General features: G+C 38.0%; 1 protein-coding gene across 8 annotated transcripts in view; it reads right to left on the reverse strand.

Annotated features, from left to right (window-relative positions):
- PRP4K (pre-mRNA processing factor kinase PRP4K) overlaps positions 1-20,981 on the reverse strand; it is a 50,888-nt gene that overhangs the window by 8,060 nt on the left and 21,847 nt on the right. For all 8 annotated transcript variants that reach the window (XR_016313451.1, XR_016313449.1, XR_016313450.1 and 5 more), the window contains exons 3-13: positions 20,104-20,274; positions 16,229-16,387; positions 10,279-10,360; positions 9,982-10,189; positions 9,806-9,879; positions 8,852-8,942; positions 7,125-7,272; positions 6,500-6,637; positions 6,260-6,413; positions 4,454-4,568; positions 4,096-4,247 (exon numbers count right to left, since the gene is read on the reverse strand). Coding sequence is in view for 1 of the 8 variants with exons in the window: in XM_089682210.1 (XP_089538336.1) it covers positions 4,096-4,247; positions 4,454-4,568; positions 6,260-6,413; positions 6,500-6,637; positions 7,125-7,272; positions 8,852-8,942; positions 9,806-9,879; positions 9,982-10,189; positions 10,279-10,360; positions 16,229-16,387; positions 20,104-20,274 (1,492 nt within the window). In the remaining 7 variants the exon portion in view is untranslated. The remainder of the gene's footprint in view (positions 1-4,095; positions 4,248-4,453; positions 4,569-6,259; positions 6,414-6,499; positions 6,638-7,124; positions 7,273-8,851; positions 8,943-9,805; positions 9,880-9,981; positions 10,190-10,278; positions 10,361-16,228; positions 16,388-20,103; positions 20,275-20,981) is intronic.

Here is a 20,981-nt window from a genome sequence, read left to right on the forward strand (position 1 = left end):
CAGAAAGGGGTTAACATGTAGGGCGATCAAAGGGATAACAGTGTGCTGTGTGCCGTTTTACAATGTGTGCTGTGTTTGTGCTTCACTGTAAGCACACTGCGCTGTGCACAGCCATACATAGCAGTGTGCAGGAGCTGCCAGGGAGGAGAACTGTTTTGTTTACTAACAGTTTATTCCCCCGTCGGAGATGCTCGGTAATCAATGGGTATCGGTGACTGACAGCCGCAGCCGCGAATGGCGGTGCGGGTAGGGCGCGCGCACGTGCCCCCTTCCTGGAAATGCAAAGTCACGTGTATATATACACACGTGATTTTGCGCAAAGCTGCCACCCTGTAGCAGTATTTCTGCTCTAGGACGGAGCTGAAGCAGTTAAACAGAACTCAAAGTAGAATATTTTTTTTTCTTAGTTTTGGAGCAGAGTAGACATGGCTTAAAATGCAACTGCTCCAGCAGACCCTCCACCCAGTCGTATATATTCATTTGTCCTTGAATCCAGTGAGACAACTATCTAGGTCATTATTATTATTATTATTATTATTACTACGAGTTTATATAGCGCCAAAGGGTTTGCTCAGCGCTGTACAATAGGGGGGACAATACATGGCACAGTACAACAACAACAAACAACGTACGAGGGGTCATCTATCCAATTGTCAGGTCTTCCTGGCAAGATTTGCATTAGTGCACTGCAATACCATTAATTCCAATGGACTTCAGAGTACAAGTTTGTCCATAGGGCTTCTGAGTGGGTCTGGCCAGAAAGACTTCTGATAAACCATCAGGTAATCTAGACAGCATTATCTTGCTTGATTGAGGGACAGGTAAGTATAAAAGACCCTGAGGTGCTGGGGGAAGGTGGTGCTCTCAAATAAGTGTAAAATCTTTTTTATTTCTAGGCCTCCATAGAAATAAAAACTTACCATCCTAATGACTCAAAACAGGACGTGAGGGTCTCCCAAATGTTAATGCTTAAACAGTGTTAGCTGGAGTTACAGTATGCTCTATCTTGTTACACACGTACAGTGGATATAAAAAGTCTACACAACCCTATTAAAATGTCGGGTTTCTGTCATGTAAAAAAAATGAGACAAAGATAAATCATTTCAGAACTTTTTCCCACCTTTAATGTGACCTATAAACTGTACAACTGAATTGAAAAAACACACTGAAATCTTTGGGGGGGAGGGGGGAGTAAACAAAAAAAACTAAAATATTGTGGTTGCATAAGTGTGCACACTTTCTTATAACTGGGGATGTAGCTGTGTTCCAAATTGAGCAATCACATTCAAAATCATGTTAAATAGGAGTCAGTACACACCTGCCATCATTTAAAGTTCCTCTGATTAACCCCAAATAAAGTTCAGCTGTTCTAGTAGGTCTTTCCTGGCATTTTCTTAGTCATATCCTACAGTAAAAGCCATGGTCTGAAGAGAGCTTCCAAAGCATCAGAGGGATCTCATTGTTAAAAGGTATCAGTCAGGAGAAGGGTACAAAAGAATTTCCAAGGCATCAGATATACCATGGAGCACAGTAAAGACATTCATCATTAAGTGGAGAAAATATGGTGCAACAGTGACATTACCAAGAACTGGACATCCCTCCAAAATTGGTGAAAAGACGAGCAGAAAACTGGTCTGGGAGGCTGCCAAGAGGCCTACAGCAACATTAAAGGAGCTGCAGGAATATCTGGCAAGTACTGGCTGTGTGGTACAAGTGACAACAATCTCCCGTATTCTTCATGTCTGGGCTAGGGGGTAGAGTGGCAAGACGCCTTTTCTTATGAAGAAAACCATCCAAGCCCGGCTAAATTTTGCAAAAACACATCTGAAGTCTACCAAAAGCATGTGGGAAAACGTGTTATGGTCTGATGAAACCAAGTCTGAACTTTTTGGCCATAATTCCAAAATATATGTTTGCCACAAAAATAACACTGCACATCACCAAAAGAACACCATACCCACAGTGAAGCATGGTGGTGACAGCATCATGCTTTGGGGCTGTTTTTCTTCAGCTGGAACTGGGGCCTTAGTCAAGGTAGAGGGAATTATGAACAGTTCCAAATACCAATCAATACTGGCACAAAACCTTCAGGCTTCTGCTAGAAAGCTGAACATGAAGAGGAACTTCATTTTGCAGCATGACAACGACCCAAAGCATCCCATATGGAAGAAAAATATATTTGAAATAGATTTTAAAAATATTCTTCTCAAATATATTGACATATATTTGAAATACTCAAATTTTGTCCATACACACACTGCATGTTGAAATGCGTTTTTTGTATATGACAAAATATATGAAAAATATTTTTAAAAATATATTTTTTAAATCTAATCTTCAGATTTTTTTTGAACATAAAGTCATTTTAAAATATATTTTTACATACATTTGTAAATGCATTCCAAAAATGTAGATTTGTATTTTTAAAAATATTTTTCATATATTTTGTAAAAAAAACGCATTTCAACATACAGTATATATGCATATATTTATTGAAATATATTGAATATTGCCAAAATTGTAGTATTTCAAATATATGTCAATATATTTGGGAAGAATATTTTTAAAATATGTTTCAAATATATTTTTCTTCCATGTGGGATACATCCAAATCAACAAAGGAATGGCTTCACCAGAAGAAGATTTAAGTTTTGGAATGGCCCAGCCAGAGCCCAGACCTGAATTCGATAACAAATCTGTGGGGTGATCTGAAGAGGGCTGTGCACAGGAGATGCCCTCGCAATCTGACAGATTTGGAAGAGTGGATAAATATTGCCAAGTCAAGATGTGCCATGCTGATAGACTCATACCCAAAAAGGCTTAGTGCTGTAATAAAATAAAAAGGTGCTTCAACAAAGTATTAAAGGGTGTGCACACTTGTGCAACCATATTAATTTAGTTTTTTTGTTTTTACTTCCCTCCAGCTAAAAGATTTCAGTTTGTTGTTCAACGGAGTTGCACAGTTTATAGGTCACATTAAAAAGGTGGAAAAATTTCTGGATTTATCTTTGTCTAATTTTTTTACATCACAGCAACCTGACATTTTAACAGGGGTGTGTAGACTTTTTATATCCACTGTTTGTAAAGTCCATTTCAATCTACTACTTCATCTAACCCTAACCTCTCCAACAGTGCTGCTGTCCAAAGGTTACTCAGTTGATGCTCCACAGATACAGGAGCCACCCTAAGACAGGATGTGTGTTACTGGCCAGATCACCAGGTAAAAATAAAGGATAAAATCCTACAAAAAAGGTAAACTAATGCAGCCACCACAGTTAAGGAATGATAACCTGCAATACAAATATTTTTTGTTATGGGGTGTAATACTGCTTAAAAATTCAAAGTCAAATATGTGGTTTTAGTAATAATTTTGCAAAAGCTACATTTTAGAGGATGAAACATATGCTTTAATGAAAATACATTTGTACTGGGAACATTTGGGGCTACCAATCAAACAAACTGAGATCAGCAAACTGCAGCTGGGGTACCTGAAACTTAAAATCAGCACTATATAGTTATTCCTAAGTTAAAGTGAAGTGACTGGCCTCAGGGAATAAACAGACATTAAGCAAATCCTCCTACATAGGTTGTACCTGTTTATTTGCAGTCCCCTCTTCTCTACAGCCAAATTATAGGATTTATAAAGCTTGTCTGAAATTTCATAAAGCAGGGGAAAGAGCTGAAGTTACACTCTGCAGAGCTCAGTGAGAGTTGACTGGAGGGAAGGGACACACCCGTTCACACAGCACACAGGAACAGAGATGAAGCTGTCAATCATAGGCTGTGTGCTGGAGCTCCCTCCCCATCACCTTTTTTCTCTTGGTGTCAGGAAAACTTGTCAGAAGTGACTCATGCAGATAGAGGAACGAGGCAGCAGACAGAAATGACACTTAGTGCTCTGGAATGAGACAAGTACACACTAGAGAGGAATATGTGTTGTTGATATTTCATGTCTGAGGTTTACAACCACTTAAAATGTTCAAAATATCAAACAAACTGTACAGAATTATCAGACAGTTTTTAAGCACAACGTAAACTGGAATCATTTAGATTACTTCTTTTTTTTTAAAGCAGCAGCAGGTCAAATCAAATTACCTTGTTTGGCATTTTTCCTTTTAGGTCCATGGCTAACTTTAGCATATGGTTATTGGTTTTTCCAGGGAATAATATTTTTCCAGTGTAGAGCTCATACAATGTGCAGCCAACTGACCACATGTCTATTCCATAATCATACATCTTGCCAATTACTGCAGGAAAAACAGCAGAATTATTATCCAGAAGCATTTGCAGTTACAAGTTAATATATTGTATACTGAAAAATAGCACAAGCTAATTGTTAATATGGCCTAGAAAACAGACAGACAATGATTTCCGCAAGCCCCACCACTTCTACACAACAGTGCAAAACATTCCATTTGTAACAAATGTTTACCAAGGGAACATCAGTACTTACTGATTTCAGGAGCTCTGTAAAATCTACTGACTAGATATGGTGTAATGTCATTATCTGCCACATGAGATGCTGATCCAAAGTCACAAAGCTTCAGGATGGTTTTGGATTCATTTACCTTAATATCAATGAGATTCAGAAAACAGAAAGATGTTCATGATCTATATTTCAAATATGTACATTAAAAGGTTTTTTTTTTTAAATGCAACAATTCTTCACAGAAATTCCTTTAAAGCAGACATCTTCTTTGCCCGTGCAGGGCAAAGCCACAGATATGCTTTGATTTCACCCTTCCTAGCAGCATATATTACTACTTTCCCTTCTATGCTCTATTCAGCAGCTGGAAGCGCAAAAATATACCAGGTACATATGGGTGTGAAGAAGCATGCAACAGCCATTAGGCTTGAAGATTAGCACATCATTGTTATATTGGTGCAGAGAAAAGTCCTCAGCCCTGTGACGGCTCTGACTGGAGCCACGTGGAGCTTACACAAGACTCTTTCTTTGCACCTGGCAGCTGAACAACGAAGAAGTAACAAATGAAAGGTAATGCAGTTGGGGAGGAGAGAATCAAAGTGAACCTGTTGCTTCTCCCTGTATGGGCAAAGCACAACTTAAGAATAATATAAATGGTGCTTTAAACATGTGCCCTTAGCTTTGCTTGATTTAGTACTTTGAAGAATATCAGTGCATGCAATTAATAAATGCAAAACTTTAGTTCTGTTTCAACAGTGAACTCCAACCAAAACATTTTCAGGTTAAATATAGCTATAACGTCAATACGCACGTACGCAGACCGGAAGTGTCGCCGCGGCCATTTTGTCGGTTATCCACACATGGTTTTCCACATGGTTTGGTGGAGTTTAGAACCATGTCTGGAGTTGAAAATCTTGAATTTTAAATGTAAGTGATTAATAATAAAAAGGTATCCCTATGCTTTGAATACCAGTCTTGAGACCATTCTTATCTTTCTGAGGTCCTTGGAAAAATATCTTTGAAGAGAGTATGGAGGAGTACTGATCCATAGTATTACTTAGCATTTCAATACTCATAAAGGGTAATAGTATTTAGTACTACTGTGTGCTGGTTGATGGTATACACAGAGTTGTAGTGATCACTGAGTGCTCACAGTGTGATTTATGTGATTATATGCACTATAAGAAAGCAATTTGGATTGAAATAATTTATTTTATTTAAATATATATATATATATATATATATATATATATATATATATATATATATATATATATTTTTTTTTTTTTTTTTTTTCTCTTTGTTGCACAAATATTTTTTTTTTTTTTTTTTAAGTAAATTGTGATTTGCACGGGGTGATTATTTTTATTTATTAAGGTAATGCACTAGATTATGTATTTTTTACTTTGGAGGTGCATATTGGATGGAAGAGGAGTTAATCTTTCTATTGGATGAAAAAGTTGGAAAATTTGGGACATTTTTTGGACACTGTTTGGACTTTCTTTTTGGACACACTTACTGATTTATTGGACTTTATTGTACACTTTATGTTTAAATTATGTTTATTTATTTAATTTATTATAATATATCACAAAAAGGTATATATATAATATAAATATAGCTATAGAAGTGGGGAAGGGTTAGAACCCCTGAAGGGGTTTTATCACTGTGCTCAAGTTGGAAAATATTTCCCCCAACTTCCTGCACAGGACAGCAATGTCATGAAGTTTCTAACCCTTTGTCATTCTATTCAAAAAAAATGTTATGGCTCTTTTAGTTTTTACCACTACCAAAACCTTTTTTTCTTTAATAGGTGTTCTAAAGAGTTCTTACCAGAATGTTATCAGGTTTGATGTCAGCATGCAGAATATTGCATCTTTTTAGAAGCTTTAGAGCTAAAAACAGTTGCTGGCTATATGACCTCACTGCTTTGATGTGCAGGCCAACGTCTTTGCCATACTTCTTCAAAACTTCACGCAGGTTCATACTGCAAATTAAGAGAAAGTAGTTGCTTGCATTTTGAAAAATGTCAGAATATTATTGTCAGAAGACTGAAAATAAACAAACAGTTACCTAAGTGGTTCAAATACAAGACACAAGTGCTGTTTATGGTAAAAGTGCCGGAATAGCCGCAAACAATGAAACTTGTCATCTGGATCTGCATCGTTCAATTTCTTCAGAAACTCCAATTCTTTCAAGCCAGTTTTTTGCCTGTGGATGGATAACAGATTAGTACAATGGTAAAAGAAAGCAGCAAGTCAAATGCTGGGCAATATATTCTGAAAAAACATTAAAAAAATTCAAGAACCACGTATTTGCAAATTATCTGGTTCTCTAACCACTGGATATAAAACTTTTGACATTTACTTCTTTACGGAGATAAGGAAGAAAAAAAAAAAATAGGATAAACTGACTGACACTCATCCTTAGAAAACGTTAAAAAGTATAAGTAGTAGTGTACCTAAACATTGCCACGAAGAAAAGGGCATGCATAAAAGCTATTCAAGATTTTACAAAGTTAGTATTTGCACATTTGTGCATGTCAATTAAAATAGGATGCAAAACCTAAGTAAAACCAAAAAGCCAAGGACTACAGAGTGCAAGGACTACAGATCCCTACCTATAAGTCACATCTGTTTAGTTTCTAAGTAAAACAATTTAAATAATGTTCACCGCCACCCAAATGAAGAAAACTCACATTAAGTCATTGTTTCTGATGATTTTGACGGCAACTTCCTGATTAGCTCTGGCCATGTCCCGAGCACGCACGACATTACTGAAAACTCCTTGACCCGTATATCCATAGACATTATATCGCTTCTCCAATATTTCCCCTATGTTTACACCTAGATTTAGGAAATAGGGAACCATGATTATGCATATTAGACAGAAAACCGTAAACAAACTTTTGATCAGTTTGGCTTGTTAATGTTTTATTTGTTTATAAGCCAAAATATGTAAACACTGATTGGTAAAAGATATGCCATTATACTCTCAAAGTAATATATCTATGTAAATGTAAAATGAGAGAAACAAGGCTTTTGTATCAAGGGTCTAGTTTCATTCCAATTCAACATACTGGCATGAAAACTGTACAATGCCATCGTAGACCCAGCTTCTTTCATGGATAATGGGCAAGATCAACTGTGCTTATTGCAACAGCAATATGCACAAATGGCATACCCAGCAGCACAAAATATGATCAAGAAAACATTTCACCCTCCCCATTTTCATGGCATCACGCAGCTGGGCGCAAAAGCATATAATGGCAAGGAGGTATACATGAAAGAACCACATAAAAGGCTTAACCACTTGCCGTCCGGCCGCTGTTTATAAACGGCAGGATGGTGGCAGTCCACAGGTGGGTTGCTGTTCATAAACGGCACCCGCATTTTCAAGCTGTGCGCGCTCCCTGGGAATGCACACCACTGTGATCCGGCGCCCGCTGTGTCCTCCGGACACAGTGGAACACCGATCGTCGTAAGGGACCTCTGTGCGAGGTCTCGATCATGTGATCACTGATTGGTCAATCAGCGATCACATGAACAGTAGTAAGCAAGATGTCACTTCTGACATCATTGCTTACTACGTGTGAAATCTGTGAATGATCACAGAGGTCACATGGTACAATGCTATTAACAGCCTTGTACCCTGTGAAAAGCTGTGACTAATCACAGCTCACACAGCCTTTCTCAATGGCTGCAAGAATGCAGCCAGAGAGAAGGAGAAATGATTGCTTTTACATCCTTTATGGATGTAAAAGCAATCAGTGTAAGAAAAAAAAAAATCTTCATCACCCCCCACAAGTAGTACAGTGTCAATGGTGACACTGTACTGCTAGGGTGACAGTATGTAAAAAAAAAAAAAAAAAAAAATCATTTAAGAAACTAAAATAAAAATTAAAAAAAAAAAAAAAGTAAAACAATTATAATTTTTGGTTATAAACCAATTTGGGTTTTTTTTTTTTAACTAAAAAAATAACTGAATAAATTTTGGCCAAGATTTATGATGAAATATTATTTGTAAAATTTTAGGAAAACACTTTTTTCAAAATTTTTGGACTTTTTCATTTATATAGCAATAAAAAATAAAAAAATCCCAGTGGTAAATAAATACCACCAAAATAAAGCTTTATCCGTCTCAAAAAAATGCTAAAAAATTCACATGGGTACATGACCGCGCAATTGTCAAAGTGTGATAGCGCTGAAAGCTGAAAATTGGCCTGGACAGGAAGTGGTTAAGCAAATTGTATTGTTTTCTGTATATATCACACAACTGTTACTATTTCCCCAGTGTTCCACTTTAATATGGTTAAGGTGGAACGCACTAATAGCAACTGATCAACTGAACATATTTACAGCAGCCTATACATATAACACAATTATGTGAATAGCCATTGTGAAACAATGTTAAAAATTAACTTACGATAGTAGCCTTCTGCATCTGTCCAATTATCTCTCAAATTGGGATTTTCCTTAAAATCTTTTCCGATACCAGCAGCTCTAAAACGAGCACTCTGAAAAAAAGCATTAATATACAGGATGTGAAAACAGCAAGAACAGATTGCAGAGGACAACTCTGCCAGGAAAGCCATTGATGGACTGAAAAATAATGTAAAATGAATCATGATTGTAAACACAGCTCATCATCTATCCCACCAGGCAACAAGTTACACAACACAAAAAGAGATAAATAAATAAGTAAATAAAATAAGACGGTGTGTACTGAAACTCAATCTGATGGGACAGTATTTAGTGGTTTTAATTTGTATTACTGATGGGATACGATATTACGAGAGAATCACTGTGTTGACTGAGTGTTGATTGTAGTACTTTTTGTTAACGTAGTATCGAACACAGTGTTCCTCAAACTTATTTCATTCAAGGCACCCTGTAAAATTCTGCACAGACTCAAGGCACAAAATTCTAAAATGTAAAAAGCTAAACATAATGCAGCAACATCCACACACATAGGACACCCAACATTAGAGATGATTTATACTTACAAAGCAAATATACATTTGTACACTGGTACTGACTAGTATTCCAGTGTTCTCCCTCACTCATCTAATGTGATCCCAATGCTGATGGAGAAAGGTAGGGGCAAACAAGGATGCTGTGCAGGTGTCTGACGTCGTCCGTATTAATCCATGACGTCACTGGTTGTTAGGATGCCGACAGCTATGTGGTTGGAATGGTGCACAATGAAAACCTATGACTTTGTGTAACTAAAAGGCAGGCTTGGTCCACCCACTGACTTGTATACAATTTGTTTGTAAATTTTTAGGCATTTTGCCAAGGCACCCTGGTTGAAAAAGGCTGATCTAACATATGCAAAGTATTTAAGTCACAAAAGGTATCCTACTACATAGACACTTACATCAAAGTATGCAGCAAACATGTCATCAGATTCTGTAAACATGTCTGGAGCAGTTATTTTCTTTTGCTGGTTTCCTGTGAAGCAAAAAATACATTTATTACATTACACAAAAATTTTAATAAAAAATAAAGAACTAATAACAGAAATGCGTAAATGCCACACTAATTCTCTCTTACCATTATTTTGTTCAGTCATTAAGTTGTGTTTTGCTTTGACAGAAGCTTCAAAGGTATCAACATTCTCTCTCTCGTATTCCTTGACATCAGCAGCAACACGCTCAAGAATGTCATCTGGTGAAGCAGAACGACTGCGAGCACTACTCTGGGGACTGCTTGGCTCAGAGTTCCCTGACATATTGCTGTCTTCATTTATATATCTGTATTTCTGTAAGAAAAAAAATCACATATTTCAAAAATCCCATGCATCAGGTGTGTAAAACTGATTTTCCCATGCCCTAGGTGTTTCACACTGACCTCTACAATTGCCAGCCTTTGCTGTCGCCTTTGCTCGATAAGAGCTTCTTCATCTTCTTCTTCAACATCAAAATCCTCTAGACTGAAAAAAAAAAAAAAATTACTTATTTAAAATAAAGGGCACTTTGAAGCACTGGTCTGAATTTATACTATAATCTTAGAATGAACAATACATTCAATGCATTCAATAAAGATACCAAATACATGGAAGTTAGTGATAATTTAATGACAGCCCCTTGTTACATACAGATATCCTAAATTAGAGATAAAGGCAAAACCTCTTATTTTATTTTGAATAGAGCTAAGGGAAGGTTATAACTCCTGTCAGTTTTATGATGTCATGTCTCTGTTTGGGATATTTTTCTTCACTTCCTGTCCCATAGTCAAAACAAGAAGAGGAATTCCCTCTCCAAAGTTGTCACCAGAACTAGTGCCCCCTTGGTAGATTTCAGCTCTCTTATGGTTTTGAGCACAACCTAAAAATTTGTGATTTCTTTTCTTTTCACTTTTGGGGATAAAGGTAAACATGACAAAGAGTGAATCTTCCTAATGGGGTGGGGGGGGGGGCACAGACAGCAATTAAGCTCCATGCACACTGGGAGTTTTAATAACGCTGGTAACGTTAGCTGTGTAAAGTCATGTTGAAAACTTGAGTTTTTCATCTTTTTTCAGAGTTTTAGCATTAGCGTTTAGCGGCGTTTTTTCGCTGTTTTTTTTTTTTTTAGCAAGCAAAAATATTTTTTTGCTAAAAAAAAATAAAAAAAAAAAAAGTCCAAAACACTGGTTTCCCGCATTTTACAACGTTAAAAAACCCACTAGTCCTGATTTTTTTTACAGCCAAAAAACGCTGATTACAGTCTATGTGCACAGGGACACATAGGATAACATGCTGGGGAGTTTACTGGCTGTAGGAAAAAGCGTCAAAGGTCAAAAACAGCCGCTGTAAAAACGTCCAGTGTGCATAAGGACTTATAACCTGTTGTGGGTTCTAATTCCTCTACACTCTATCCAAAACAAGAAGAAAAAAAATAAGTTTTGTTTTTAGTTATACTTAAAAACAAACATGAATACATTGACTTAAAAAATGCTTGAATTTGATTATTCGTTTTGACCGTATTCTATAACATTGACTTGCTGGTTTTAATTCACTATAATGCATGATGAATAAAATACAAAACTATCTATAGAAACACTCTCCCTTCTAACTAGGGAATCCGATGTTTCCTCACTCTGCTTGAGTATAGAACGTAATTATGGAAAAAAGGAATTTTGACTTACTTATAAAGTTCATATCTGAGTACAGTACAGGACACAGGCAACATATTCATACACCATGATTTATAGGAAAGTATCTTTAGGTGATTGGACAACTCCATCCAGACATTTTGGTATGTCTGTGTACCAGGTTCTTCTAGGCCAGTTTGGTGCCATTAGACTCCCTTTCGTTTTACTCTTCCTCTATTTTGTGGAGCAGGTGAGACAGAATTTGCACTGGAAGCAAGAGATAAATTAGCCTGAACCGAGATTAGGACATCCAAGGCCAGGGTTAAAGGATCCCTGGTTCTGGCAACAGTCAAAGGTAGCTTGTTGTTGAATAGAGAGGCTAGGATACCCACATCTTGAATCTCCTCCATTTTTGGAATATCAGATTGAACACATTGGGATGAGACCACAACCTTTGGTTTAAGTAGTGGTGGCTGAGATATTTCACCTGCCAATTGCCCACTCCCGGGACGAGGACCACAGAAAACCATGGACAGTGAGTTTCCCTCAAGGCAGCCAGGCTCGTGTGCCCTTGATGGTTGAAATTTGCCACTTTGGTGGCTTTGTCTGATTGCACCTGGATTGGGTGTCCCTTCAGAAGAGGGGTCCAACACTTCAGGGACAATCTGACTGCTCTGAGCTCTAAGATATTGCTGAGGAGCTTGGTTTCCTTTCGACCATGCTCCTTGAACTGACAAGAATTGGAAACCCTTTTCCCCAGCCTAAAAGACCTGCACCTGTAAGGACTTTACAGTGGCAGGGGAGAAAGGACTTCCCCAGTCTTAGGGTAAAAGTGGTGATTCACCAAAATAAGGAAGTTCTTGTGATGTTTGTTTAGGATAGAGACGGCAGGATCAGCTACAGGAACAGTTCAATTCTTTCCAAACTCTTTTTTTCACCATAAAGTTCAGCAAAGATCCTTTCAGGAGTGACCCAATCATCACAGACTGCACATCCTCTCCGTTCATGAACTGGGTGGGCATACCCCCAAAGGCATCTTCAGAGACTGTGTTCCATAGCAATGAACCAAGTGCCAAGAAGAACGTCCAGTATCTGAAGCAAACATTACAGGCCATCCCTACAGCGTGGGATCTGGGCATGGCTCCAAAGGTTTTACTGAGGTTGCACTGAATTGAATACACTACTTCTGTGTAGGCATTACAAGACAGTGAGGTGTTGATTGATGAATTCAATAAAAACTAGTGAAGCAGATTTCTTCACGAAGGAGAAGATGTCCATCACCTTCGGACACCAGGATAAAGCGGAGGATTCACAGTTCAGAGTGATGTAAGCTTATAGGGGAGGTGACCCAGGGGAGCGTGTCCTGAAAATCTTGACAAGGTCCAATCACCTGAAGGAAAACACCTACCGGTATATCCCACGAAGTGTGAATATGTTACCTGTGTCTTGTACTGTACCAATGAGAATTGGTTTTTTTGGTTTTCTGTCCAGCTGGAGGCATACACAAGCTGAAAGCAGTTTTCTGTAAGCAACCTTTAACATGTCGATAACAAGGTTAAAAATTTTGACAGTAAAATTTATCAGGTGTAAGTTCAGTTTAAGAACCAAATATGCTGCTGACAGATAATGCTGACAATACTAGAAGACTAGATGTAAACATCATATTACTACAGACAGTATACTTAGATCCAGAAAGATCTGCAATGCCTAACTGAAATTTGTAGAATTATTCTAATGCAGATTATAAATAGGTTGCCAGCTGATAAGTGTGCACCAACAATCTGAAAAACAAACCCAACAGTCAGATTTCAATATAGTAATTTCCCAATTAACATCTGAACAGAATTATTCTGTACATGGCATACTACATCTGATTTCCTGTTTACTAGATTCCAAGAATTTAGCTGGATAGAAGAAATTGCCCCCCAAGTCTGTCACAATGACATCTAGGTCTTTATTATGATAGATATAGCTGTGCACATTTGAGGCTGCGTCAACATTTGCTATAAAAGGTTGAACAGTTGGACATCTGCATGGATTTCATGTAACATGCAATTTCACCATGTATCTTTGCAATTACAAGATAAAAATGTTGTTAAAAGATGTATAAAGGATTTCATGATGCCGGTGTGTTCTCTATTTTTTTTTGTATTGTTCAAAGATTTCCTAGTCTGGAGGGATCTGGAAGGCTGTGAATTTGATTCTGCATTCAGCATTTTTTTTTAAATCATTTTTTGTGAACTTTGTGATCCATCCAATACTTGAGCACTGACAGTTACAGTTTACATTCAGCTAAGTTACTGTTTTTATATATAAAAAAAAAAACAGTTCAAAAGGTGGACAAATTTTAATAACTACAGTATCTCACAGAAGTGAGTACACCCCTCACATTTTTGTAAATACGTTATTATATCTTTTCATGTGACAACACTGAAGAAATGACACTTTGCTACAATGTAAAGTAGTCAGTGTACAGCTTGTATAACAGTGTAAATTTGCTATCCCCTCAAAATAACTCAACACACAGCTATTAATGTCTAAACCGCTGGCAACAAAAGTGAGTACACCCCTAAGTGAAAATGTCCAAATTGTGCCCAATTAGCCATTTTCCCTCCCCGATGTCATGTGACTCATTAGTGTTACAAGGTCTCAGGTGTGAATGGGGAGCAGGTGTTAAATTTGGTGTTATCGCTCTCACTCTCTCATTCTGGTCACTGGAAGTTCAACATGGCACCTCATGGCAAAGAACTCTCTGAGGATCCGAGAAAAAGAATTGTTGCTCTACATGGCCTAGGCTATAAGAAGATTGCCAAGACCCTGAAACTGAGCTGCAGCACGGTGGCCAAGACCATACAGTGGTTTAACAGGACAGGTTCCACTCAGAACAGGCCTCACCATGGTCGACCAAAGAAATTGAGTGCACGTGCTCAGCATCATATCTAGAGGTTGTCTTTGGGAAATAGATGTATGAGTGCTGCCAGCATTGCTGCAGAGGTTGAAGGGGTGGGGGGGTCAGCCTGTCAGTGCTCAGACCATACGCCGCACACTGCATCAAATTGGTCTGCATGGCTGTCATCCCAGAAGGAAGCCTCTTCTAAAGATGATGCACAAGAAAGCCCACAAACAGTTTTCTGAAGACAAGCAGACTAAGGACATGGATTACTGGAACCATGTCCTGTGGTCTGATGAGACTAAGATAAACTGATTTGGTTCAGATGGTGTCAAGCGTGTGTGGCGGCAACCAGGTGAGGAGTACAAAGACAAGTGTGTCTTGCCTACAGTCAAGCATGGTGGTGGGAATGTCATGGTCTGGCTGGGGCTGCATCAGTGCTGCCGGCACTGTGGAGCTACAGTTCATTGAGGGAACCATGAATGCCAACATGGACTGTGACATACTGAAGCAGAGCATGATCCCCTCCCATCAGAGACTGGACTGCAGGGCAGTATTCCAATATGATAATGACCCCAAACACACCTCCAAGATGACCACTGCCTTGCTAAAGAAGCTGAGGGCAATGATGATGAACTGGCCAAGCATGTCTCAAGATCTAAACCCTATTGAGCATCTGTGGGGCATCCTCAAAACAGAAGGTGGAGGAGCGCAAGGTCTCCAACATCCACCAGCACCATAATGTCATCATGGAGGAGTGGAAGAGGACTCCAGTGGCAACCTGTGAAGCTCTGGTGAACTCCATGCCCAAGAGGGTTAAGGCAGTGCTGGAAAATAATGGTGGCCACACAAAATATGACATAATAATGACACTTTGGGCCCAATTTGGACATTTTCACTTAGGGGTGTACTCACTTTTGTTGCCAGCGGTTTAGACATTAATGGCTGTGTGGTGAGTTATTTTAAAGGAACAGAAAATTTACTCTGTTCTACAAGCTGTTCACTCACTACTTTACATTGTAGCAAAGTGTCATTTCTTCAGTGTTGTCACATGAAAAGATAGAATAAAATATTTACAAAAATGTGAGGGGTGTACTCACTTCTTTAAGATACTGTACTTTTTACCCTTCCCAAAGGCATGTCTCCATTCAGGTGTCTTAAACCAGAGTCACAGATAGACTGCTTAGACACAACCAACCAATCAGTGATGCTGATTTAAATAAAGGATTCGAGAATGTGCACCTTGTTTAGGTAAGGAATCAGAAGTGGAGGGCTGCCACAACAAATGTTATCAAACTTTTACTAAAATATTTTAGGGGAGAAAAAAAAATAGAAGAAACTTCCTTTTATGGGTGAAGATCCTCTTTAATATTCACACAATGTATTGAGTGAATATTCTCAAATCCTTTAGTAAATCAGCCTCAGTGTCTCTGCCTATAATACTTTCTGGATAGAGATAGCACTCACATGAAATACCCCTTCAGCCATGGTCAACACACCAGACAAAGTGCTAAGGAGGCACTAAGACCCTTTTATTACAAGGTAATGGCAAGGACACTGAGTGAAAGACACTACGATTGATTTACTAAAGAGCAGACTGCTCAGTCAGCCTAGTAAATATGGTGAAAGCTGTGTTCACTCTAAATACCAAACAATGTGCAAATGACTGGATGACTAAAAAGTGGAGGCTTCCCCTTCTTACCAAGCTCAGGAAAGTTTCACTTTGCTAAATGAATGGTCTCTACTTCTTTAGCAAATCAAACATAACAGAGTCTCAGACAGTTAAAAATAACAGAGCTCAGGTAGCAAAAGGCCTATTTATAAAACATTTCATACTTTTCATCAGATGATTCTTGTTCTATCTTCATTCCCTCAGAAAGGCTTCCTTTAAACTTATCTTCTTTGTCTTTACTCCTGCTTCTCCTTCTGCGAGTTCGGCCACTACGTGAGTGTGACCTCCTTCTGAGACGTGATCTACTTCTCCTGCTCCGGTCTCTGTTAGACAAGCCAAAATCGAAAAAGCAATGACTGGAAGCAGATTTATTCTTATTTGTACCTTTGCACATCAACATATATGCTGTTGACCTAAAATGCAGCCAACAACTGAATAAAATACAATTACTATGCAACACAGTCACAAAGGAGAGTATGCAACCCCTATGGTTACTATGCAGCAAGGCAGCCACTCGGCATGGGTCCTGAAGGACAGCAGAGATCACTGTAGTAGCAGAGGATACTACAGTGATTTTCTGCCCCCACAGGGGTTGGCCAGGTGTTGAACATATATGCTTACATTGGTCTAAGATGGCTCAACATAACTATGCAAAAACAGGCATACCTGTAAATTAGCTTTAACATATTACTCATGTCAACAAGGACAAAAGGACTCCAGCACAACTAATTTGTTATAAACATTTTCATGTCCCAATCTCCTTTTCCTTAGTTTTAGCTGCATTAGTTGCCTTTTGACAGAAGGTATCTCATTTCCTGTCTATAAAACTGATCAATCAATGCCAGGGTGGATAAAAAACAATGATTTTTTAAAAAAAAATAATAAAAAATAAAAAAATTAAAAAATCGATTTTTTTATTTAAATCGGATTTTTTTTATTTAAATCGGATTTTTTTTAATAAAATGCTTTTTGAGGAAAATATATCACCATCCAAAGGTCATTCCATCATGAAATAAAGATTAGTTTTTTATTTATGTAGAATAAGGCTGTATATGTTTAATTGTTTTGGTAAATAAATTCCATGAATCCATTCACAATGTTATGCTCTTCCAGAGGTTTTATTAGATTATTGGGCAGTTTCTCTGCCTACAAGATATTATCACAGATGCTTGGTTTATTTTGCAGTTATCAAAACTGCATTTGACTCAGCGGAGATCACATGCCTCTTCTTCACAGCAAAAATGTTATAACATGAACAGAGTTAAGAAAAAGACCTTAATCCTAACTTCTACAAACCTATGAATACAGAATCAACCCCTTCAGTGCTAAGCTTCAGGAAGTTCAGTGAATAGAATAGAAACAATATTTTTCTGATTGTTTGGAGTGGAATAGATCTGCACAAGAAGAAAGTGAAACTAAGTGTGAGGAGGAAGGGGCTGACAGTCTAAGTTTCTTAAAATATATAGATTTTGTTTAGCCAAATTAGTTACCAAACATGGATGTTTGTTTAAGCAAATAACATATGCTGGAATGTTATTGTTTCAGTTGAATAAATCTATTTAAATTGTTATTATTAAGGTAATGATTATTTTTCTCCTTCCTAAGTACAACAGAAAAGTTGTCCAAATATGAATGATTAACCTATTAAACTGGGGATAAAAAAAACTAATATGAAAAGTTGTTATTCTAAAAATCTTCATCTACAGTACTTGCATATTAAAGTTATACCAGCAAGAATTAGTCTTTATGTAGAAAACTAGGATTTAAATCAAGCCTTACTGACTAGTGATTTAAATCATGATTTAAATCAGTTTGATTTAAATCAAATCCACCCTGCTCAATGCTATGTGCTGGTTGTAAAACTGCCCCTTTGTAACACTTCTGCCATCACCGCTAGCTGTGTAAGAGCTTTGGGTGCTTGCAGGCTTCTGCCAAGCACTGGCCTTTCTTTCACTAGTTCACATTAAAGACTGACTCCTACACAGACAGCACTGAGAATGACAGTGGTACAAGCAATGCTGCTGCTCACCTTTCCCTAACACTGTCAGTTTACACCCTGTAATACAGGAGAGGTAGGGAAGCTGTCAGAGTGCTCAGCCTACTTCCTTCCCTCTCCGATTCAGTTACCGTTGGAGCACTCTTTCAGTCTCATGACTAAAACAACTACCACTCCTCTGCTTCTGTGACAGCATTCAGATTTCATCACAGCCAACTTTCCCTACATTCACACTATTAGCTGAACAGAGTGAAAGTTATCTGTGGTGAAATATGGTCTGAATACGGTCACAGAAGAAGATGAGTGGATAATTGATTGGTTGTATAGGAGTCAGAGAACGATCACTCCACTGGTAGCAAGGAATTATATGTGTTTATTGACACTGGCAGTAGAACAATGCAGCTTTCCTTTGTTGTACAGACATGATGGAGTTTCTTGCTCGCCTGTTACTGACCATGCAGGCACCCACAGTCCCACCAACATTAGCTCTGACAGGGCACCCTACAAGTACAGGCTCCAGCTAAGAACACTTCTAAAGCAGACCCTGTGATATCATAGAGACACGGTAAGGAGAAACAATTAGCTTCATTATATATGGGGAGAGAGGGAGTTTAGTGTTAAAGTACAACTAAAGACTCTTGTATGACAATCTAGACAAATACCAAACTCAGTCACTATATTGTGCACAAGCCTAATGAACAAAACAAAAATCTTACTCTACCTTCTTGACTAAGCCAAAATTTTTGTGTCTCAATTCCCCCCACCAGACACTGCAGCTTACAACTGGAGGGTTTCAGCAACAGAAAGTCAGCAGGACTACAAACGGCCAGGTGTTGATTGTGAATCAGCAGTAATAATGCAGATGGGAAAAGCCTACATGACAATGGCAACCCTATTCTGAATTTAGTAGTGCAGCAGTGCTCCACGCCATTACAGGAAGCTGAATGAGGTGCACTTTGCTGACAGGCTCAACAGGTATTTGAGGGACTACTTTAAAATTAGAAGAGATTTGGAAATAAAGTGACACTCAAAGATATCCTTGTTCTCTAAATTAACTCATACACATCCACTACCTAATGGCCCTTTAACCACTTGCCCTCCTGAGGATTTACCCCCCCCCCCCCCCGACCAGGCCATTTTCTGCGATACATAGCTGCGTTATTTTGACAATTGCGAGGTCATGCAACGCTGCACCCAAATTAAATTTTGTCCCTTTTTTTCCCATGAATAGAGCTTTCTTTTGGTGGTATTTGATTGCCTGTGTGGGTATTTTTTTTTTTGTTTGCGCTGCTAAAAAAAAAAAAAAAAAAAAAGTTCCAACAATTCTGAGAAAAAAAAAAAAAACAATATTTTTGACTTTTTGCTATTAAACATGTCCAGTAAAAAATTTTTAAAAAATCAAATTTTGTCATAAAATTTAGGCCAAAATGTATTCTCTGTAAATCCCAATATGTGTAAATTAATTGGTTTACATGAAAGTTATAGGTTTTTTTTTTACTAGCAATTTATAGGGTGAATGCGGCGGGCATTCTGACACCGGAAGGAACTGACTTGGTGTCACTGACATCCCAGATGACACCATTACAGTGATCAGTGCTAATAAAAAGCCCCCTGCCCAGAACTACAAAATAACGTGTATATAGACATGATTTTGCACACCCATACCGCCCTGTAACAGCACTTCTATTATAGGGTGGCGCGGAAGTGGTTAATCATCTTTTCATGAAGCTGTTTCTTACTGTGTTTTTCTGCCTTCTTGTAATGTCCTCTGTGAGCTTCCAAACCTCATTTTTTTCCTTTTTTTTTTTTTTTTAATAAGAAGCGCATGTTGGCGGTCATGTGCACTGCTTTATGCACACTACACATCCCATTGTTCATAGTCCCTAGTCCATTTCAGGAGCAAAGGGTGGTTTTGTTACATTCAGTGGGACCACGGAGAACGCTAAAAAAAAAGAAATGTAGCGGAAGCTAAACTAGAGTTTAGTGTCACTTTAACTGAAATCCAAACCAACTGCTGACTTTTCATTTGCACAATTAACTCACCTCCTGTGAAGAGATCTGCTTCTTCGACGAGGGGATCTACTTCGCCTAAGAGGTGACCTTGATCTTCTTCTAAGAGGTGACCTACTTGAACGTCTTCTAGGAGACCACCGAGGAGGACTCGCTTCCTTTGTTCTATCATGTCTTGTAAGTCCTTCATCTCTGGCTCGTGATCTAAATAAAAGTAACTTTAATACCTTATGGACAATAAACTTGTAAAAGTAACCATAAAACTTCAACACAGACCACAGAATTTCTTTTCACTTTTTAAGCACAGCTGATTTATGCTGTGTGCATGAATACCTTGGCACAGAGTAAAATGATAGCTTTTATGAGAAAATTATGCAAGCTGTCATTGCTGCTGTCCTCTTCAGAACAAACTGCTACAGAACAGGCATGTAGCAAGTGATGTCAACGCCTATTATCTGCATATTTGTTGTTTTAAAAGGAAGCAATATCAGCCAACATATTCTTCTACCAGGTTTTCTTTAAGGGGTACCAAGGTTTAATTAAATAAAAAAAAAAAAATTTCACACCCAACACATTTTGGAGTTTAAGCAACGATGAATATATTCAATGACTATTGCAATATTTCTCAAACCTAATGAAAAAGGAGAATTTTGCCAAATGGAAGAAACCTGAAAAAAAAAAACCACTCTCAAAATATCCCAATACTGTTCCAGGGACAGAAGCAATTTACAAACTTTTTCTGTGATAGTATCTGGCACCAGCCAGAAGAATCTCCTGAAATGAACCAAGAGCAAACTATTGTAGTGGAGGATACATTTGCACATAAATGGTGGTGTTTACAAGGATATTATTATGGTTTCAGGGAAATATATATAATATATAACCACTTGACTACCAATGTATGCTGTAAC

This window comes from Staurois parvus, unplaced genomic scaffold (assembly GCF_062004578.1).
Source record: "Staurois parvus isolate SC_StPar_1 unplaced genomic scaffold, SC_StPar_1.0 ptg000287l, whole genome shotgun sequence".
In the NCBI taxonomy this organism is placed as follows: domain Eukaryota; kingdom Metazoa; phylum Chordata; class Amphibia; order Anura; family Ranidae; genus Staurois; species Staurois parvus.